Below are 23780 nucleotides of genomic sequence, written 5' to 3' on the forward strand. Positions count from 1 at the left end.
GGGAGCCAAAAGTATGTCTATTCCTGATTTGTAGACCAGGTTTTAGTTATGCTATAATCCTCTCAGTATGCCTGCTTAGGATCCCGCAATCACACGAGTCATGAACACTACCCACAAATCCTGCGGCTTCCATGCCGAGCAAGCGACACACCAGATGAAGAAGGATGGAAAATATACATGTGGAATTGTTCTGGGAACTTAAAGCACGCATAACAGTAAACAAAGCAAATATGGTGCAAAACCTGTTGCTATTTTCACAGCATTTGCGGAGCAAAGCCGCATACATGCAGAAAGATGCAGGCTGCCTCACACCTTTCCTCTGATCCCAGCAAATTAAGCACAGCAGCACAAACAGCCGCAGCGAGAAGGAAACACTACGCAGAAGAGCTGCCCCTTTTGCTGCTGAACGACAGGTATATGTTTGGGTATGTGAGAGAGCGCTGAATAAACAGCGTTAAAATTACTTCTCCTCGTGCCTCTTTCGGAGCCTCGGCTGCTCACGGGGAACTGAACGGGGAGAGATTCCCTCAGCTCCGTCCTCCCTCCTCCAGGCGCAGCCTCTGCCAGTTTGAAAAGGTCGCTGCTGTTGTTCCCCGTCCCACCTGGGGACAGTCTTCAAGGATCCAGTGCCAGCTTGGTCTGATAACTAAAAGGCTGCCTCCGCGCCTGCAGAACAGGCAGTGCCGCTGTCGGATACTGGAGCACTCGCTGAACGAGAGGCACTACAGACAAATTTTGGCTGGTGGCAAGAGAGGTGGCTGAACGCCAGCTGACAGAGAAGAGCAATATCAATCTTTGTGCCGGGGGAATCCTCTGAGAACGCTGCTGAAGTGAACAGCAACCGCTAACGGCACAGTGGCGAACGCCACACGAGTGATGCGGCACTCACCGGAGGAGAGAGAAAAAGGCAAACGGCTGAACTGAAGTGATCAACACGAACTTGAACCGTGGCACGGGGCAAACATGTGGCGTGCCGTATGGAAACTCAGAACAAAACAGAAAGCTTGGAACAAAATGAAATTAAAAATCTGCTTTTATTTCAAATTACTCCACTAAACATCTAACTGAAAATTGTGTTGAAGTTGACATGACTTTGTGACATGTTGTTCCTTGAAGACTGCCATTTTACATCCAAAAAAAAGGTATTAAAAACGTTTCAATCTGCTTACCTTCTATCTAGCAAGGCTAGAAAACATTAAATTATGAGCTAAAAATAACGCTATACCATTAGTCAGCAAGAGACAGCTGTTCAGCCAGCACCCATCATAATATTTTCAAGAATCCATAGATACCGACCGTCTGGAAAGGAAGGACGGCAATCATTAAAAACATGGATTTAAAACTTCATATGGGTTTGATAAATTAAAATTTTAAAGACAGGCCCCATACAGCCTCCCTTTGCTCACTTTTTCTAGATAAAACATATCTGGAAGAGGATGAATAAACACCCATCTCCAAAACAGATGAGCCTTCTGTCTCTGTTCTCATACAAACAAGAATGACTCTCCCATAAGCTACACAGTCCTGGAGCATGTCAGCATTCTGTATTCCAGGGGGTCTTCTACTCAACAGCCTCACACTAAAGCATCCCCACAAAAGTCCCTAAGCTGCAAACTCTAGGGCTTATTTGATGAATGGATTTTAAGACAAAATTGAAATTCTTCCTGTATAATTTTCAATAAGTATCTGAATGAGATCATGAAGAATTAAATCAGGAGGAGTTAAAATTAAGTATCTGGAGCATCTCTCCTGTGAGGAAAGGCTGAGAGATCTGGGACTGTTTATCCAGGAGAAAAGACCTCACCAATGTGTGTAAATACCTGAGGGGAGGGTGCAAAAAGGATGGAGCTAGGCTCTTCCCAGTGGTGCCCAGTGACAGGACCAGTTGCAATGGGCACACACTGAAACACATACAGAAAAAATGTTTTACTTTGAGAGTGGTCAAACACAGGAATGGGTTATCCAGAGAGGTCTGGGAGTTCCCCTCCTTGGAAATACTCAAAAGCTGTCTGGACATGTTCCTGGCCAACCTGAGGTGGCCCTGCCTGAGCAGAGGAGTTGGACGAGATGATCTCCAGAGATCCCTGCCACCCTCAACCATCCTGTTATTCTGTAAAAAACAGATGAATTACCCTCACTTACGCAAAACTACATAAGAAGAAAAAGAATCAAGAAGTAATGGCAAGAAGATTACGAAAGATTTCCATTTTCATTATGGCAAGAAAAGTTCTTTATTAGACAATATCTGTCAGTAATACACCTATTTCTCCTATAATACACCTAAAGGCATAATGAGACTAGAAGGATAGCTCCACTACGCTCAGCTACCAGGCCTAAGCTAGCCCAAAATGCTTATAGGTAAAACTCAAACATGCCCACAACATTAGAGTATAAAACCGTATCCATAAATTTTCAACTCCCCCCTCTCACATTCATTAAGTTCACCGGTGAGATCAGAGAACTAATTTCCATTGGCAAACTCTATGGCTGTATCAGTGAATGACCAGAGCGGGACCTGAAATAACCATCAGAGCAAAAGGCAGTGGATAGTCTATTTTAGTTCTTGCTCTCTGTCCTCTAAGGAATACTGCAATCACAGAAACACCTCCTAGGTTATATAGTTTATTTGCCTGCTGGTGTGAGATTCTTCCCTACGATAATTTTGAACACTTGCTTTTGCCAAGTTAAGAGCAATGCACCGCATCTGAGGAAAACGAGCTTGTAATATAAAAACTCAAAACACAGACACGCTATTTTGCAGTACCCAATGGATCACGGTGCTGCATTGTATAACAGAGAAGGTGCCAAATTGTTCAGACAACATGATAGCCTGAAACCAGAGAGTCAGCAACATAACAGGATCCCTCTTAGTGCTGGGCTCTAATACAAATCCTCTCGTCCCCTTGCACAGCACGGTGTCCTCTCCCCTGCTCAAGGCACAGCTGATCAGCCCTGGCATCTCACAGGTATGGGATGTGCAACCATGGTGCTGTGGGGTGGTAACGCGCAAGAACTAGCCCAAGTTGTGGCAGAGCAGGAGGTAATTCTGTGAATCTCAGACGCAGCTTTACACCCCTCTGGTCCTGCAGCAGCCCAGCCTGCTCTCCGGGGATCCCACTGAAGATCAGCAGTCTCTTTCACCCTGTGGAGGACTTCAAAAAATGACTCCAACCATGGTCACCTGAAGGTGTTCACAAAGGGAAGAAAAGCAACCCTAAAGGAGGCGGCTGAAAAAGAAGTAACCGCGATGAAAAACATGTGGAGAAGATGCCAGAAAGCTGATGCAACCATCCTCTCTCCAAACATCCAGTGACACGGGACGTGTCATCCAGAAGATGAGCTGCAGGGCTCCCACTTCTCACCAAATCCATTTTGGTGAAATATTTGTGGTGTCATCTTCAGCTGGGCACTAGTTTCCTTGCAAGGTTTTCTACATGAAACCTAAATTGCACAAAAGTGGAGAGCCCATCTATTTAAACATTTTTGGAGCATATCTGCTTCCCATCTGTAAAAGTACTTGCAGGTTTTCAGCCACATTTCTAACTATCTCGGAGAATGAACTGAGGCAGCCAGACACACGAACTGCCCAAGATTAGGAAATATAGAGCATTTGAGCAACCTGGTCTATTGGGAGGTGTCCCTGCCATGGTGGGGGGGGCTGGAACTAGATGATCTTTATGGTTCCTCCCAACCTAAACCATTCTATGATTTTATGATTCCACAGCCATCTAAAACAAATAAAATATAAAACAGTTCCTTACTTTCAACTTAAAATGCAGAAAAGATCATTAAAATACTTATATTAAGTTAGTAAGCTAGCACTAAAAAAATTTAAGACATGATAAAAATAAGATTGTTCACATACACTAGCTCTTTCACTGTGAGAATGTACATTATAAACAGCCTTTTTCTCAGACACTTGCTATTTTTCTGCATATTTAAACACAGATGTGGGTGCTTAGCAACTGTAAAACAAAGTCATTTACTTAAATAACTACATAGAATAAATACTAACATAAAGTACTTCATTTTATATATGTACTTTTAAAATACTGTGTCTGTTTTATAATATAATATTATTTAACACCTAGAGAGACAGAATCCTCATATATAGATTCCAAAAATAAGTCACTTACTTTTGCATTTAGGCAAAGAAAGAGGGATTTGTTTCTGCAATGTATGTACCAGTGTGAGTGTATGTGTGTGCATTCATGTGTGCACACGTGTGTACTTTGTATACGAGTTACCTACATTTACAATGGGTAAGAACAGAAAAAAAACAGGAAAATAAATGATTAAAATGTCAAAAGTATTCCATTAATGTCAGAATAAATGTCATTATAGAATGTAAAGGTCTGTATCATTCCGCTTATCAAAAATTGTTATGAAGCTGGAACAGTACTTTGTCAGAAATGCCCATATTTTACACTGGAAACAAACAGGAAAATCATGAAAGTTCCAACAGTTCAGAAACATCATGTGGCCGCTGCACTGCAGTATTTCACTAGCATTTCCAAACACAGAATATGGTCTCTTTTCAAGTTACACGAACCACCAGCTGCATAAAAGGCTTTGCTCAATGAATTAGTCAACAGCATACATAAAACTGTTTTCCTGGAGCATGCATTATTTTGTACCACTCTCAAGCTACATGAACTTTTTGAAGAGGTATAATACATTTTGTTAAACAAGCTGGACTGGCTGCAAAAAACAGAGATTCTTTTTTTAAGCACACAGACTTTTCTTCAGTTCTCTTACCTATTTGTTTCCTGTATTGGTCAACGGGAGTCCTTGCTGTAGAGGCATCTTTTCTACCCATCGTTTTCAATCCAAAAATCACTGTCAGTATCAGAAAAAAAAATAAAATGCATTATTCCTAAATAAGTTCCTTAGGAAATCAATGACTTCTAACATCAGAAAAAACTGTAACAAGCAACATTTACATGATTATACACAAAGACATAAGTCTTCCCAGAGTACAATGAGAAACAAGAGTTAATCATCGCTATTTTGAAGACTATTGCATCAATTCTAAACACACCTTTTCCCCCATTGCATGGGTTATTAACATTACAGAACGCCTGTTAGTCTGAACAAAAAAAAAAGAAAAACAAAAAGGATTTAAACTGATTGCACTGTAATTCAGCATTTGGTACCACAGAATTACATTCCTATATAATCTTTTTCTTTAGTAAACGAGAGAGTGAATGTAGTATTGTGAGCTGCTTGTATTGTTGGCAAACACATTTACATTACGCCTGGGAGTCTGAGGCAGGGCTAGGCATGTGAGCATCCGCTTTCCTACCTTCCTGCCATGGGCTCTAGAGGTCTGCCAATGAAAAGAAAGTGGAGAATAAAGGTGAGAGCTGGGACCGTGCCCATTTTACACCTCTCAAAGTACTGAGAGTTTAAATCACCTTCAGTGCACTGAGGTAATCCTGGCTCCTGAACGGGCTTCTCGCGTTGCACAGAGCAAGCGGGTGACGCTGGGATTGCAGAGGGAACTGCACTACCGTTCATCCAGAGATGCTCTTTTTGGTACTTGGGTGCTCCCACACCATCTACGTCACCGAACAAACATCCTCCGAGCAGTGTTCTAGCAAACTCCCAATATACCCACTTAACGTGCAAAACCTTATGGTCTCATATTCATGAGTGGCAGGGCTGCCACTCAAAAGATACAGTAAGATTCTACAAACATGCTCATTTCACCTCTGTTTCCATAGTGAAAATATACCTGGCTTTTATAGCTACACTTGTTGCTCAAAACACTGGTTTTCAACCATTTTTGGCTAGGCTGAATCCATCACTCATCACAGCGATGATAAAGCCCCACCGTTTGACCGTATTTATGACCCAAGCATCCCAGCATCAACCCCTGCACTCACAAGAGGACGGACATTTTTCCACGAGTGTCAGATTTACCGTTCGAGCACAGAAGACACACAACAGCCAGCCCAACAGCCCTTTCCCAACCAGCCTTGGAGAGCCCAGTGCCGAGGGCAAACTTTGGCTGAACCGTCCCGGATGGCCACAAACCATCTGCAGATTGTCCCCATGTGGCCTTGGAGCATCTGCAAGAGTTTCACTTTTCCGTTAGGCAAAACCAGCTGCGTTACAGCAAGACGAGCTTCCCCGGGCTCTGCCAAGGAAGCACAGCCTTTGGCACTGCGATGCCAAACCATGGGCACAAAAACACGCCGAGACACTGCTGAAAGGGCGACCGTGAGCATCACAGCCTTAAGGCATCCACCATTATTTCCTCCATAATGTCAAACAAGAAGTTCGAAGTATAGCTGCAGGAAGGATGCCATCAGTGATTCGTGTTTAAAACCCATAGCGTTTCTTTTTTTTTTTTTTTTTGCATTTATTCTATAAGAATTATTGGCATTTAATGCCAGGTGACAAAATGGGAACAACACAGATGGAACCAGGCTCCTTAATTTAAAGTGTGGGACACAGGGCACAAAATGAACTTTGATTCTCAAAAATCAGCAAGTTTTTTAAAAGTTATTCAGGAGTAGTAATAAGGTATAAAAGAACACCACAATTTTTTAATCTGAACAGAAAACTCAATTATAATGTTCTAATGTTTCCATACATTATTTTGGCTTAATTCAGAGAGTACTCCCATTTTATGGAAAACACTGTAAGCAGTGAACTGTAATCCACTGGGTTTTTTTCCCCCCTCTATTATGCTTTCCAGCTATTCTCTCAACCGAGTTAGAATTCTCACATAACATTCACATCATAATAGCAAGAGTGGAAAACAAAACTAACATTTGAACTTTCAGCTAGTTGAAGAGATAACAGACACATTTTACACTGCAAAACTAGTTCTTGGCTTTTTTATGCCACTGTCAGAGAATGTTTTGACTTGCCTTTTGCAATTTCAATAGCCTACTAATGTTTTGTAACAAAACGTCAGCTGTGAAAGATGTTTGCAGTTTTAGCGGTGCCAATAAAACACAAGAAGAAAACGCAGGCAAAAATTACCTCCTGAATTAATAGGAGGCACAGAGACGCTCACGTTTGCCCGTGTGGCTCGGTGTCACCGACTCCCACATCTAGAACCTCGACTCCTCTTTGTTCTTCAAAGGGACGCAGTAATCATCATTCATTTCCACTGCTTTGATGGTTAGATAGCGAACACCCGAGAAACCCATGGAGACATTAGCACATACAGCCGCAATGTCTAATAAGACAGCTATTTGCATAAAAGATCAGCCACAATTTAGAATGTGTTGTGATAGATGTGGAAAGGGAATAACAGATCTATATTAGCATGTAGGAAACCGAGATTGTTTTCACCATTTAATTCCTCAGGGACTGTGGCTCATCACCTTCTCTTGTAAAGAATCCTGCATTCCCTGAGGAAGCAACTTGCCACGAGCCAGAGTTAAGCTAAAATATGGATTAATAAGAGATAATATTTATTATTTATGAACCTTGCTGTACGAGCGGTTTCCAACATAACTTTCTGATCAGATTTCCATAACGGAAAAGCCTGGAACCTTTATGAGTCACTAAACAATTTGAAAAGCGCCTTTTCCCCATTTAAAGTAGCAGTGGTCATCTTGCAACAAATAATTGGTCGTCTGAACTTTACCGTGAACGAAATTTGCAGCCAAGTCTTTCCCAGCTGTCTCTGGCCACAAGCGGAGGATGTGGCCTTTCCTCCATTCCCTTGCGGAAGGGACGGGACAGGCAGTGCGCCGGACCACCTGCACCCCCAGCAGCCTTCGGGTCCCTGGCATTTTAATGACTACATAACCATTTAAAAAACATGCAAAGGAGCTTGTCACTGCTCTTTTTACAGGCTACTAAAAATACTTCAACAGTAATTTCCAATCACTTGAAGGCAACGTGAGCCCTTCTCAACTTCCAAGCTTTTACAAAAGATGGTTTTGAGAAAATGACGCAAAGCCCAACGGAATGATTTTTTGTTTATTGCTATTTCAGAGATACTACAAGGTCAAAAGATCTCTCTGGTTTTGTGGTACCCTTCACTGTTTCTTCACCCTCTTTCTCTTTCCTTCTAATAATTCACCTTTGAAGGCTTGCACCCTCGGAAGAACACATAATTTTTCTTTTCCTCTTTTTTTTATTCATAAGCAGTGACTGATAATAATTAATACACAATAAATTGCCTATTATCACCTATCACTGTCAATAGTATTTTGTGAGATAAAAACCAGTTCAAGGTCTGACCACAGGAGTGTTTAAATCCCAACTCACTATTCTTGATGCATACACAGCCAGGATCAACCAAAAAAAAAAAAATTAAAGCAATTACTTTAATGAACTAGAAACATACTATGAATTACTTTAGAAATACTAATAAAACATAAATACAGGGACTATATAGCAAAAGATTGCATTACGTGCATTTGTGGTGCAATACAAATGATTAATAACAGTGACAAGGCTTAAAGTGTGAACCAGTGAACACTCAAAGACCTACATGTGCGTGCATACAAACTTTCTTAGAGGCAGTATTCGATAGTATGTCTATATTCTTCAGCAATAAGCTGCCTAAATAGTAATAGAGAGCATGTTAAAGAAATAAAAATAATCAATGAAATGACTGGTTTTGTGGCTGACACATAGCTAGTCAGTTGAGAGAAGAGCAAGTAAAAATTCAGAGCAGAAAAAAACCACTAGAGAATGTAAAAGTACCGGGCCAGGCCTTCAGCTCAAATTGAAAATGCAGGTGAATGCACAGTGAATACCTGTATTTATGCAGAAGTACTTCATCCTTAATTGCAAATGGATATCTAACTTAAAAAAAAAACAAACCTCTTTTTTTTTTTTTTCTTGGTTGTTCAATGCGTTGCAGGGTGATAATTTGAACTCATAACACGAACGATTTTTTAATAGGATTCAAAGCTTGCTGATGTCAGTGAAAGAACTGGTCTTTTACTAGTCAATTCCACAGCTCACAGTTTAATAGATAACGGATATTAAAACCCTTACAAGTTACAAGAGAGCAAAAATAGCCTTTTATCCTCCTCAGGTAAAATCCAAGGAGCACATCAGATCGTCTGTGAACATCAAGTTATTCCAAGGAACTGGTAGTGCTGCATTTAAAGTGGGAAGCTGTCTGCATGTAGGTATTTTGGAAATCATTGCCGTTACTTATTTTAATTAGTTTTTTTGGTGTATTCATGAAGTACAGTAACTAAGGCTTGTCTGTACAGCAGTGGAAGAAATGCAGTGGAAGTAACCTGCAGACAAAATTGCAAGAATAATGCAGCTGAATACTGTAACCATACTTTAACAAAGAGAAAGAATTTAAAAACCTTTACTGCTACTATTTTAAAAACCCTTGCAAATAAACAAACAGAAAAAAAATGAAGAAAAAAGTCCATTCATCTCCTATTGCTAATTCTTACAGCAGTCTTCACCATTTCTCTGGAAAGTCTGTCTCAAAGGATGAGATTATTTCAAAGGAAAGTGCACCTGCCCATGGTGCTTCCTGCAGAATGTAGCTCTACTTTCTTTGGGGATTTATTTAATCTTATTTTAATAAAAGGAATTTAACATTTAGTTACTGAATTTAACCTTGAAAGCAACAGAGGTGATTTGAATTCAGTTAAATTTGGGAAAATGAATCTAAAAAATGGGATCCGTAACTCCAGTTGGAACAAATATTGCTAAAATCATCTTAACATTCTACACAAGACCAAAAAACGCTGTACCATGTCCCAAAATTAAAATCATCTAGGAATTACAACTTTTATACTGCCATAGATCAGGCTGTTTCATAGCTTCATGTAAGCAGTAGGAACAAAACACACATTGTTAGTTCCAGTAAATCCCCTTTGCACTCTAGGGAAAGGAGCTGCTCTGTTGTTTGTTATTATACAACGCCTACCAAACCCATGAAATTAGCTCCAAAGTTATTTCACAGAAGTAGTACACCGGTAACAGTCCATACGAATACTCAGCGTATTCTCCAGGCTGTTTCAAAACCCTGGGGCAATATATTACGCAAAATAAATTTCATCAACAACCCCGATTAGTTCCACCTAATTTCAGGAAGGTAAGCGAGACACCCAAGTTATGCAGGAGCCCACCTCTGCTCCCTTTACGGTGAATGAAGAAAGAGATACAACGGTAAGGAATCCAAACCGCCTCTGGCAATCTTGCTTTCTTGCTCAGCTCCTACACCTCCCCTAAATACCTAAAATTTGGTGGGATTATTTAGGCTCAAGTATTTGTGTTTGCTCCTCTAGCCAAAAGTCTACTTACTTTTGCTAGATGTAAAATGTTTCTAAATATCTGAAGAGTTGAAAAGATTGTCATTAAACTTATTCATGACAGCCAGGAAAAAAGTTAAGATTTCACGACTGCAAAACCTGACTACGATTTTTTTAAAAGACTTCATAATTATGTAAATCTGGGGTTTTTAAGCAAAAAGATGGCATTAAAAATGTCAAAGGTTCCTTCCATTCCCAGTAGAGTACAGGTTGTCACAGGTTTTACAGAAATAAGAATCAAAATGTACTAGCCCAAAATTCACTTATAAAAACATTAGAGAAGATATCTGTTTAGCAATTAGTGTTACACTTGTTATAAAAACAGTATGACATTTTGCAGAAGAATATTTCTATTTGTAGCGGATTCAATGCACCTTACATTTACTTTTCATTGTTAGGATTTGTTATTTGTCTTCAGAACCAAATTCCCTACTCACTTCAAAGCCGAGTAGAGCTATACCATCTGTGAAACATATATTCATTTTAATATGAAGACAGATCTTCATCTGAACAAATTTAAAATTCCAAATGTTCAAAGATGAACTTTTTTTTTTCATTTTTATGAATATATGACGGCATTGGTGTGTCAAGAAAATATCCTTAAAGAAGTTCATGAAAGCATACATGTGCCTCAATTCTGCTTTGCCAGGCAGTTCAAAATGTAGTATTTCCCAGAGGAAAGAGTAATCTCTGCGAAAGGGAAAATTAAACGATAAATGACACCATATGCAGCATTTTGGAATAACCTTCTTCAAAATAACAGAATCTGTTTAAACTTTTTTTTTTTTTGGGGGGGGGGCTGGCTATGCTAGAAATCAGAGGTAAAAAGGGTGGGCAGAGAATGGGCATCCAGACCACCCCAATGCCCAGAGGTACATCCACCAAGGATGGATCCAGCCTTCATGGGAGCAACCACAGCCGTACAGACACCTCTGTGGTCTGAGGGTAAGTACAGAGGACACCACCACCACCACCACCACCATCACCATCACCACCATCACCACGCTGGCACAAGATGGAAACAAAGCCTGCGCTCTCCGCCTCGCGTGTTAAAACTCCATCGAGTCAAGAGCAACAACAAGAAACGATTACTTGCTCCGTCTCAGTAATTGAAGCGGCAGCAGCAAACATTTTGCGGTTCAGTCAAATCCAGGCAGTTTTATTCCCTCTTTGATCCCCGCCACACACCCCTTCAGCTCTCATTTCCTTTGATGAAGTAGGGAATAATTCAAATAACAGGTATAAAGCTAGAGGTCATAGACCTTGAATTTCAATATCAGCTAAGTCTGCCTAAGCACTTCACTTCTAATATGTTATGAAGTCAGAATTCTTGAATTTAATAGAGCACCACGTGCTCTGTTACGTCTTATTCCAAAACCTCAGAAACTTTGTTATGCCCTGGTAGGTGTTACAGCAGGGGAAAAGCAACCTCTTTCCCTTTTTTAAACCAGAAAATAACCCCTCTACTCTCATCTCTCCTTTAGTTTTGAGAAGTGACAAAAAATCCACCTTTTCCAGATGCTTCTCCTTTCTTGGGACTGCCACAAGTCATAGCTTGCTATAAGCTTGGGTGCTTTAATTATATTCAGTTGCCAATTCCTCATTGGTAGATTTTAAGCTTAGGCTCATTTTTGATGGAAATGAAATTCTTATTTCTTCCTTAAGTGAGAAGAAATATTTAGGCAGTAATTATACTCCCCTTTAGCATATCCATCTTAAACTACTGTTCACAACCATCCAGAGGCCAGAAAGTTTGTTTCACGAGGTTTTCAATATTGCAAAATGGGATAACGACCTTCAGTGAGAATAAATCTTGTAACTTTTGAAGTTATTCACACACAAAAATAATTGGAACAGTAAGTAATTCCACATTGATTTTTTTTTTGTGGTTTCTACTGTGCCGTTTTTTCTGCTTACGTTATCTTGGACCATTAAAAATACAAAATTTCTGAGTTAATTATTTAAAAATTGAAATGGTTTCTTTGAAGAAATGTATCAAAACAAGACAATTTGAAACTGCTGGAATTTTTCCTTACATCCCGTTTTTAAAAAAGTGCTTTTTAATGTATTTTAAAGCTGAGTTTCAGCTTATTTTTCCCCATTAATTCTAATATTGATATCCCATCTGTTTTGAATCCATTTTCATCGAAATTTGTCTATCATTCGATAAGAAAACCAGCTCACAGCAAACAGTCCATTCCTGCTTGACAATCAACCTAATAACTGAAAACCAGAAGAGAAAACAGCCACAAATAAGCCCCACAGGCACAAAGCCGGGAGGCAGACAAATGTGCCTTTCTGTTCTATATTTCACTGTACTATAACACGATGTCCCACCACACCTGACTTCAAGCCACGGTAATTGCTCAAACTGGTCACCACATTTATAGCCTAATGATCGCCCTCACCTCTTACCTCGAGCAAGCACGCAAAAGCTGAAAGCAGGCTACAAATGACAGCAGCAAATAACACTTCAGTACACGTAGACCTAATCGTAACACCCCAGCAAAACTGAATTATTAGTTCCATTACTAAACCTGGTGTTCAAAAGGACTTAAAAGGTAGTCCTTCCACCCAGCATTCAGAATGAATGTGAGGGGTTTGCCTTTCTCTGGAAGTACCGCAGCTCAGTAAGTATTAGACTGATCTATGAATGAAGAAAAATAGTTTTATGTCATTTTTGTTGTCTCACATGCTGTATTGCATTCCAGAAACCAATTCAGCTTTAAAAAAATAATAAATCTATTCTAGTCACAATGTAAAAGAAACATTAAGCATGAAGAGTTTTAATGTGTTCCTTTGGGCATTTAAGTTTTCTTCTCTTTTTCAATAGACAGAATAACCTGCTAATCTTCCCCATAAAAGACCAGAAGATAAAGCTGACATGCATTTCCGTAGCCTTAACGCAATACATCATTTTTTGTATTTTTTTTTAAAAATTGTCCGAGGTGAAAACCAGTAGATAAGACAGGAGATAAACCAGTAAATAACTTTATGTTAATGTATCAAATGCAAAGTTCAGCCCTACAGCACTTAATAATGAGCTTAACAGTCAGGCTGAGTGAATAGACCCGTAGAAGTTAACAGCAGCATTTTCAAAACCAAGTCCTACTCTATTGGTTTTGAAGGATTAGGCAATAATTGAGTGAAGAGTTTAATACGGCTTAAATAATATTGGCTCAGTAGTTCCCAAAGTAGTTCAAAACAATAGGCCAAGCACGCTCACTGCAGATTATATCTACATTGCTCAAGACTTGGCTCTCCTGAAACCTACCTAGAGATCCCATTAAAGGCAATGATTTTTTTAAGATAAAGACTAAAGTAATAGCATACATGATACCATCTTTGGGGGAGCTTTATGTTCTATTTGGGCAAAAAGGGAACGTAACATCATTGATATCTATCAAAAATCTGAATCTTGAACTAAAAATTGAATTAAAGGAGTGGATCAAAAAGAGGCTAAAACCTTTATATGGGCCAAATGAAAAAATAAGCTTTGATAGCCATCAGAAAATGTGGTAAACTGTTTACTTGCCGTATTTTAAGGTAGAGGGGACAAGTATGGAAGCTGGGAAGAAAAGGCAGCAAAAAGAAAAGTCAGCCACCACCAGAAGAGTATCAGCTGAAATATCAGAAAGTCACGTGAACATCTGAAGGTCTCAGACACAACCATTTCTGTGAATTTCTGCCTCAGTGCCCTTCACAGCTTCACCTGTAAGACCATAGGATGGGAGGAGACTGTGTCCCCATCTATTTCTGCTACTCCTGAACAGTGTGCACGCGCGTCACAAGGCATTTTGCTGCAAGGTTCACTGTCCAGGAAAACGCCAAAGGAAAGGATGACACTGACTCAGACTAACACACTGAAAAAAAGTACTCCTTTGGATGTTTCAAGTCACGCAGTACACGTGAAATTCTATCTACTGTAAACATATGAGTGAAATACAAAATTTAGCACTTTTTCATAGGTTGCTGCTTTTGGAGAGGGCACATTTTTAACATCTTGGGTTCTGACGTGTGGCAGGTTGGCCTTCTCTGGCCCAAAAGATAGCTCTGATCAAGAGATTTCCATACCTCAAACTAGTTAGAATGGAATAGTTATGAGACTCCTAAAAGAGAGCATTTAAAGAGCAGCTATCAGCTTGCGAACATCTCTTCAGAAACACTAGTCTGAGACAAAATAGCAGATGACAATCCACTCCATTCCCTCTAATTTCACTAGGGGTTTGCACGTGCCCTTGGCTAGTGTCAAAGGAGACTATATGCTCCGGCATTACCATAAGGTTTTATTAGGAGGAGGGGGATATACTGCCTGAAATCTACCCTCGTGGACTGCATACAACAACAAAAAAACTTGCTAGAGCATACAGGAAAGCAAGTTCAGCCCGGCTTGTATAAGGACAAAGAGTCAACACCAACATCACAAGAAACAGCAGGTCTGCTCTGATCCTGCTACTTTTGCTCAGTCCAGCCACTACGGTACCGAAAGCTGCACAACCCTGTAACCAAGCTTAAGAAGTTTAAGGAGACCTGGGTCAACTCTGACAATAACTTTAGGTAAGTTGCTTCTGCTTTCAACTTCCGAAATACACTCTCTTATGCACTCAGCTTTACAGCCATCCCAGTTGTTTTCATACTGATTTTTATTTATTTTTTTTTTTAATGAGGTGATTAATGAAAATCTATACCAATATAGTACATTTTTTCCAGCTCTTCACTATTTCCAGCACTGACAGTGCTTAAGTCTGAAGGCTCAAAACCAGACAAGTTTGGTCAGAGAGCCATCGCCCTGAGCTTTTTCCTGCACACACCATTCCCTCCCCTTGAAGGTCTCCTCAAGGTACAGTACATGTTCTAGAGTCCTTCTATGGTCAGGATACAGAATTGAACCAAGCCTATACAATATACATTACTTGTGTGCAATAAATGACAAAATGCAAGTGCTTTGAATTCTTTACTCTGCATATATGGCTATGTTTTAGTACGGTACCCACATTTAGATCATAATTTCCATCAGTCTATATAAACATGCATGAAGATAAACAGGCTCTCTTCCCATGTAGAACTGGAAGAATTCACCCAGAAGCTTTGCTTTGTAAATCATTTCAGATGTATTTTACTGAAGTCATAAAGGATATTAGCAAGTGTGCTGGGACCTTTTGTTTTAAATTATTATGATCTGTTACTTTAACAGAAGTTACTAATATTATTTAACTCCACTGGTGTACTTAAAATGAAAACAGTTTGAAGCTTTTTTTAAATAGATTTTGTCTCTATAATAACCATTTTTCCAGAATCCTCTCTTTCTAAGTTATTTAGCTTGTTGGTCTGCCGCTTTGTATACCCAGGCTTTCAAATTTATCCTGTCTTCCAGAATAAAAAGGTAAACAGCAATCTAATAATGCTTTGTTAACCTTTTCACTCAATATTATGGGAAGATTGATTCATAAATCAAACAGCAAATATCAAGAAATTCCAAAGAAAGCAACATCCATCCCCGACCACTTTATGATTGCAGAATCAAAAAAACCCCAAATTATTAGCTGCTGCAATTCTTTGTGGTTCCATTAAAGCCATACTTAAGTTTAATCATGACAAAGTCTAAGGTTGAAAAAACATATTATAGAGAGCCTTCCACAATGCATATATACAACAAAAAAAAGAATCAATGCTTTCCATGCCCTCTGGAATGGGAAGAAGCGACAAATTCACACAGATGCGGCACAGCCTTGCCCGGGACACCCAACACTGTGCGTGCAGGAGGACCTCTGCAGCAGCCAGGTGGGACAGACAGCTAATCAGAGCTTGCTGGGGTCCAGCATGGGTGAGGTGAGGTAGACGTGGTCAGAAAAACCACAGCAAGCTTAAACCCATTCTCAAGCCCACCTACTAATACCTAATACCATTAACAGAAGAAAGTCTCCGTCTTCCAGGACCTTCATCGTGGTTTCAAATTTTTCAGAACGTGTTTTTCATAGAAATTAGAACTAGAGGCAACATTCCAGCACTGGCCTTATTAAAGGGATTTAAACCACCCTTCTCCCTCTCCCCCCAACCTCTGCACCAGCCCTTTCTGTCACTGCCCTGCACTTGAATCCCCTTCGGCTACAGGCGCTTCCTCACAAACCCCAAGTCTTCCCGCAGTCACACCTTTACAAGATAATATCTTCCACTCCACACACACACCCAGCACCCCTTCTTCCTTGACACATTTGCAGACAAACTGCATTTTAGCACACTTATGTTTCCATGATCTAAGCCAGGTTTTAAACGTCATCCCCTCTTCGTCAATCCAGCAATCACTGAACCGTCCATAGTTTGTCATAGCTTGTCACTCCTGCTTCTATGTTTACACCCAGACAATTGACTACAACAGCAAGAGGCATCACACCCGACACGAACGCTGGGGAAGGTCCCCACAAGCCCTCATCTGTTGACAGTGGCCTCCAGCCATTACTTCCGAGTGCTGGCAGCTCACCAGCTCTTTATCCGTTTTATTGCTACTGTACAGTCCTAATTTTTAAATTAATTTTAGTTGAGTAACAGTAAATCAAGGACCTAATCAAATTTAAATGTCAGCTATACAAGTAGCGTACTTTCAGTTTGACAGCCAAGACACCAAAACAAAACAAGTAATACACTGCTTCAGGTTAAGTGTTTCCTTTTGGCAAGGACTAAGCAATACCAAACTGGCCTAGCAGTAAAGGGATGTAATCTTAATTGGCGGCAGCATAATCAGCTCCACCCAGCAGCGTAACACTGCAACCGCCTACAGGACAATTTCTATGGCACACATATACTACATGACAGAAAGATCTGTGGTTTTTGTTATGTGCTTTTAGGCATGATCACTTCTAAGAGCAGACAAAAGCACGAGGTGAGAGTTTAAGTAGAGACGGTGATATGGTAAAGCCAAGTACTGAAATGTCCTCCACACTGACTTGGTGCAGGAACAAGTTGAAAACAAGGCCATTTAAAAGGGAAAGTTTAAAACATGTTCAGCTTTAAACTACAGGGGAGTCTCATAAATAAGTTCTGGGTATCTGAGAGGCTTGAAGACGTTGCTGACCCTGGGTGTTCAATCACCCCTCTGCCAGGGATGAGCAACCTGTAAGAAAGGGCAACAAGAGGGGGGTACGCTCTGCCCCCAGGACCCCATTCTCAGCCTACACATCAGCGCAAGCCACCCAAAAAGAAACATGAGTTAAGGTGAGGGAAGCGAACCGAGGTGCGGGTACGGCTGGCTTTCCCATACTGACTGCGATCTGAAGGGTGAGGAGAAGGCGACCAGCTGGCAGCATCGCAAACCACAGCATCTAAAGCTTCCAGAGCACATCTGTCAGAGCCATTCGTGAATAAATTTGAGCATAAGAGTTTGTAGAATTGAGAACTTTGTATGTAAAGATTACAATGAAAACACAATAGATAAAAGCATAAAAAGCTACAAAGGCTGATTGATAATGTAAATGTGAGAGGGAATTATCATGGGTAAACTTAACCTTTTCTTCATTTACACCACACAGCACAGCCGGAGAGAAAACAATTGAAACTTTGAAATCTACTGCATTTCCAACCCAATCTGTTTCCCACTATAAAAACCAGTTCATAACATAAAAGGTTATTTTGTTCCATTATTTATTTTATTTCAATGGAAATAGATGAGGACAAGTTTGGCTTTCTGGCTAGAGGCACCCAACTACAGGCGATTTAAACCCGTCTTTTATTTTGTTGTCTTACTTAAGAATAGAAATAACGGCATTAGTAGCTGACAGGAAACTTGTGTGCAAAACGGTGCGCTTCAGCTTGCCCTCTGGATTTTAACTTCCCAGTACCATCCTCAACATTAACCCAGTGCTAACCTTTGCTCTTTCCCTCTCTCATTCTTGCCCTTTCTGGTATAAGCGACTTCTCCACCGTCAGCTTCTGCTGTCAGAACAGTCTTTCCGCATTTATTCACTTTGCCAGTTCAACATCTATTCCTGGATTTCTGTTCCACCCTTCCTCTCCTATCTCCCATCCTTCTTTACACTTGCTACTGGGTTTACGTTGGCTAATTCATCACGCCAGGTCTTTCCAATTCTGTCTCGTTTTTGATGGTAAAACATACTGGATGAAGGACAATGCCAAGAACGATCACAACACATGAATAAGCAATATTTTGTTGATATATGAATTATCATATTTAACACTGCAAAAAGTCCTGGCACACAATAAACAGTATTATATAAAGCTCCGTTGTATCATTGCAGTATGTGGTTAGAGAGGCACAAACTTAAAATTGCTAACACTGACTTTTAGCCTCGCTGCTAAAAAATGCAGGAGAAATGGGAAACAAAGGGATTAGCACTGTCCATGTCAAGAATGCCTGGAGTAAGTGTTTACTCAGCCCACTGAATTACAGGGGTATCTATGCGCAGCTACTGATACAAAAGCACCTGGGGTGCCTTGACATTTTCCCATGACCTTCAAGTGTAATTCTAATGAATAAAAATGTATCAGGAATCATAAGCTGCTGCAGATAATTTTGGGATATTAGAGCTGCATTAATGCAAGTCCTACTAGCAAAAACTCATCCAAGCGCTTTTTCTTCTTCTGTAGCAGTACCAGTGACCATCTCTGTTTGTCATTACACAAAACAGAGTTCGTTCTTAAATGGCAAACACCACCGTTTTTCTGGAACTTTCTTTCTTATCTTCTTTCCAAAGAGGAAAAAAAAAATCTTACCTGCTTATTCTGTGTGTCAAAAAGACTAAAAATTATTACTAAAGAGCCGTAACATAAATTGTGTTTCTTCATCTCCTCTACCAACCAATGACACCATGATGTTTATGTGGTGCATAACGCTGCAATGATATATGAGATCATCAGCTTGGTAACTAAAAGCAGTTTCACTGTGCCTGTGATTGATAAACTATGGAAGTATTAAAACATTAAAAATGTTAATCTTTGTAATAATCTCCTGAAAACTTTTTATATTAATTTAAACTATCGATCATTTTAATATTTAATCATTGCAGACTTCATTTGAAATGAGGATAGCCATTCACTGAAAAGCACTTCATTTTTTATTTAAAAAAAAATGATCGGCTTGTATGCATCCTGTAAATCTCTTCACATTTTTTTCTCAATAAAAAGTAAACCTGCAAGCAAATGAAAAAAATCTACAAGAGCAGAAAAACTGAAAGCAGAGTTTGTGTCAGAAAACATATCCTTTTGCAGTCCTGTTTCCTAGGAGTAACTGTGTTACCACAGTAGTACGGCAAGAGGGTTGGAGGGTTGAGGGAGACTTCTACTGTAAATGAAAATCATTAGCTTCTTTGTCTTCACCTTACAACCATCTATGTTTCATTCTCTTTATGTATCTCATACAGACTGAGAGAGCTGGGGTTGTTCAGCCTGCAGAAGAGAAGGCTCCGGGGAGACCTCATAGCAGCCTTCCAATATCTGAAGGGAGCCTACAGGAGAGCCGGAGAGGGACTCTTTGGCAGGAAATGTAGTGACAGGACAAGGGGTAATGGTTTTAAATTGGAAGAGGGGAGATTTAGATTAGATACTAGGAAGAAATTCTTTACTGTGAGGGTGGTGAGACACTGGAACAGGTTGCCCAGAGAAGCTGTGGATGCCCCATCCCTGGAGGTGTTTAAGGCCAGGCTGGATGGGGCTTTGAGCAACCTGCTCTAGTGGAGGTGTCCCTGCCCATGGCAGGGGGGTTGGAACTCGATGATCTTTAAGGTCCCTTCCAACTCTAACCATTCTATGATTCTATGAAGAGATAAGCATAACAATTTACTCACGAAGAATAACTACTTAATAGAGTGACTCATCTCTCCAAGATGATATTAAACTGGTTTAGGTTTTTTAGCATGTGACCCCATTTTGTAACATTAGCCTGCTTTAGCCGCATATAAAGACTTTCCAAACTATCCTATCCTTGTCTATAATTCACAGCTTGTCTCGCCTAATGAAAAATTCAGATTAATATGGAAATATCCCAAAGGAAAACAAACCCAAGACCTTCCTAGTTATGAGAAAAATCTCATGGAAACTCTAAAACTCCAACTGTGATTAACTGCAACTAATCTTGATGGTATTTGGTTTCTTTGACAGATTTTTAAAACTATGTAAGAAACAAAAACTAATTTATGGTATCAAGAAACAAATTTCACAGAAAAATCCAAGCAAAATGTCTTAATTACACTGCAAAAAAAAACCCCAACCCTCATCAAGATGTTTTCTAGGTATAGTCTACTAAAATTGGATGTTTCCTGGAGCTACTGCCATAAAATAGACTGAGTTTAAGTTGTCCTTTAAGACCAGGCTGCAGGATTTGGCTGAAATATTTGAACGAGGTGGATGCTAGATATATACTGGGCAGTATCACAGGTTAATATATTAGCTTACATGACAAGTGTTCATTCTGGATTTATGACCAATAGGGAGTACCTGCTATAAAACTCACATACAAACTGGCTTTCTTTTCTGAAGAGGCTGCAGTGTAATGGCAAGAGCTATGAAGTTAGGGAGCTGGCAGAAGTGCATGTAGAATCTTCCAATGCATATAAACTTACTCTGTATAGTTCAAGTTTATGAAAACAAAATAATAAAAAAAACGCACAGTCATAAAAGTACTGCCTTTATTCTTCATTTTACAAAGAAAGGATGTATCTTGTTGCATATGACCTTTTGCTACTGTCTGTTTTTAAGGAAAGATGTATGGAAAAATCCTGTTCATTGTATGTGATGCATTAATTGAATTCAGGAACTCAGCTGCTTTCATCTGAAATGGAACAGATAGTCCTGTTTTCATGGAACTTAATAGAAATACATATATGTGTTTGCATGTATATCAACACAAAACTTAAAAGTTAATTGTAAGTGGAGTTTTACCAATGCTAACAGGAATCTCTGGTTTAGTCATTTAATTTGAAATAATCTTTCAAAACCTTGATAGTTGAAGAGCTCCTAAATCTGTGTTGGAACAACTGAGTATTTTCTATATTGCTTTTGCAGATACAAAATTCTGTTTTAGACAGACTGAGAAGTTAATTGTAGAACATTGTTGTAATCTCTACTTGGTTAAATTAACAAATCAAATTCACAGAATTGCAGGATTGTTGATGTTGGAAGGGACCTCTTTGAGGTCATCTACTTGGCCTCATCTACTCAAACAGGTTCAGCTAGAAGACTATACATAAATTATACAATTATAAATTATAAAGTAATAAATTACAAAAAGATTTTACAGGTTGAAGAAAGAACAACAGAAAAAAGCGAGCAATTGCCCTTTCGTAAAACAAATGTGTCAACTGTTTGTATTGCTGCGATTAATTCATTTCAAAGTCAACACTACTTTCTCCATGTTCACACTTAGAGTACTGACCTGAAGTAGGTTTACATTTTCACAGCTTCCATGAAGACAGAAAACAAGCCCTAAAAGGGTAAGTTGTACTAATTCATGATCAAAGATAATCATGCCAACAAAAGCATCTGCCAATTTTTCCTTAGTGAGCTGACAACTTATTTTCTGAACAACAAAGTTTGCCCCTAGCCCGTTTTGTACCAAGAGGTGAAGTGATTCAGCCAAGGAAGATGTGCCAAATAGCACTACTTAAGAAATGGTTCTATTTTCACCGTACTTGTAGATTTTTGTGTATCTCTTAAACATCACTTTCTACAGTTTTCCACTATGGAAGTCACACATCAGTAGCGAAGGCTGGAAGAAAGTCAACACGTCTTCATTAAGAGGTACCGTTCCATTCTGATTAGCTCTTTAGGAATGAGCCCGGTCCCCAACAGCAAAGATCTTAAGCCCTATGTGACATGTAACTGAATTACCATGAGTGAATGTGCGTGCCAAACATACAGCCCAGTTATACCACAAGCTCTTTTAAAGGGGCTTTCTGGTACTATGCTCTGCCCGCATAACTATGTAGGCTGACGTAAGGCGGAGCAGTTTGAGAGCCACACGAATACGCTGGCAGAAATCCCTGCCAACACTTCATATTTAGAAATGTTGCGGCTCCTGTATTTCTGCCCAGGATTTTCTGAGCATAAGCCTGACCAGCGGACTCTGCAGAAGAAAACACAAAGGAGTCCAATGTCCAGAACACATCACACCTGCAAGGTAAACACTGCCAGCTCAACAAGTCCGGGTTGTATCAGATTTACTACACACCACATACAGCCCCATTACACACCGCACGTGCAGCAGCTCAAACACGTACTGGTCTTACTGTGCGTGGGGGGTCAGCCTACATTCACACACACACAGAGCAGCTGTTTGTCCAGCTCCCAGACACCCGGAAACCTCACAGAGACGGGGTTCCACACACCCACCCCCACAGCCACACACTATGATGGCTGGTGGGCAGCACGTGAGGAGTTGAGCTCGTGGGGGGAAAACCATGGGGTGTCCTCACAGGGAGGCATCACAGGCTCCTCTCAGCTCAGCCAGCCCAACAGCCCCCCGGGCCAAGCCTCAAACACAGCCCTCACCCAAGAGACCCCCTGGTAAGGGGTTTATTTCCCTCCAGTTCGGCTAGTGACAGCCTGGCAAAGAACCCAGCCTGGCACCAGCCGCTGCGGGCACGGGGGAAACAGGCCAGGCAGCCGAGGAGCGTTAGGGGCTGGATGAGGTGGCACGGCCAGCCCCGGCCCTGAGGGGGTCCGCCAGCTCTCGCCTCGGGCAGAGCTCACCGCCGGGCGGGAAGAGAGAGAGGAGGCTTTTCCCGCCCATACCCAAAATGGCCGCGGCGGTGACCGCTGACCCCTGCCAGACCCTCAGCCCACCTCCCGAGGGCGGCACCCGGCCGCCGGCGGCACCGCCCCGATTGGCAGCGCGCTCCGGCCAATCGCGGAGGCGAGCGCTTTCTCCCGGCCAATGGCAGCGGGGGCCCGCGGCGGACAGTGGCCGGCCGAGCGCACCGCCAGGGCGGACGCTGCCTGCCCGCAGGCCAATGGCGGCGCCGGAAGAGCGGCGGGGCAGCGCGCCCCCGCCACGCCCCCGCCACCCCCCCGCGGGGGGGGGGGGGGCGGTTGCCGTGACAACCGCAGGCCTGGCTATGCGGGCCGGCCCCGGCGCCCGCGGCCCCTCGCCCACCCCGAGAAGCGGCGCGGTACCTGGGGCCGAGCGGCGGAGCTCCGCCTCCTCTCTCCTGTCTCGGCGGGGAGACTTCCTGTGCCGCCGCCGCCTCCTGCCCGAGCGGTCCCCCCCGCCCCGCCTCCCGCTCCCGCCCGCCCCGTAGGGCCGCGGCCTGCAACGGGGCCGGGACGCCCGGCCCGCCGGGGTGGGGGCTGCCCCGGCCGCCGCCCTCCCGCCGCTCCCGCAGGTGCCTCGGAGAAGCCCCTCGGGCAGCGACTGCTTCGGCCGTCGCCTGCCGGCGGCCCCGCTGCCCGCGCTTCTCGGGTGGGTGTGCCGCAGGGATCGCCAGGGGAGATGCTTTGGGGGTGACTGGAGGTTCAGTGGTGGAGTGCTTCAGCATCCCCCCTTCACACCATCCGTGCTGTTTTTACCACTCT

At 41.6% G+C, this 23780-nt stretch overlaps 1 protein-coding gene across 2 annotated transcripts in view; it reads right to left on the reverse strand.

Moving 5' to 3' along the window:
* TRIQK (triple QxxK/R motif containing) overlaps positions 1-23469 on the reverse strand; it is a 66986-nt gene extending 43517 nt beyond the window's left edge. The window contains exons 1-2 of one of the 2 annotated variants that reach the window (XM_074145457.1): positions 23382-23469; positions 4759-4839 (exon numbers count right to left, since the gene is read on the reverse strand). In XM_074145457.1, the coding sequence (XP_074001558.1) occupies positions 4759-4819 (61 nt within the window). In that variant the 5' untranslated portion in view covers positions 4820-4839; positions 23382-23469. Of the gene's footprint in view, positions 1-4758; positions 4840-5041; positions 5076-23381 lie in introns of those variants that run through there. The other variant, XM_074145458.1, reaches the window with a different exon arrangement.
* Positions 23470-23780: the final 311 nt, after the last annotated feature.

This window comes from Numenius arquata, chromosome 3 (genome assembly GCF_964106895.1).
Source record: "Numenius arquata chromosome 3, bNumArq3.hap1.1, whole genome shotgun sequence".
Classification (NCBI taxonomy): domain Eukaryota; kingdom Metazoa; phylum Chordata; class Aves; order Charadriiformes; family Scolopacidae; genus Numenius; species Numenius arquata.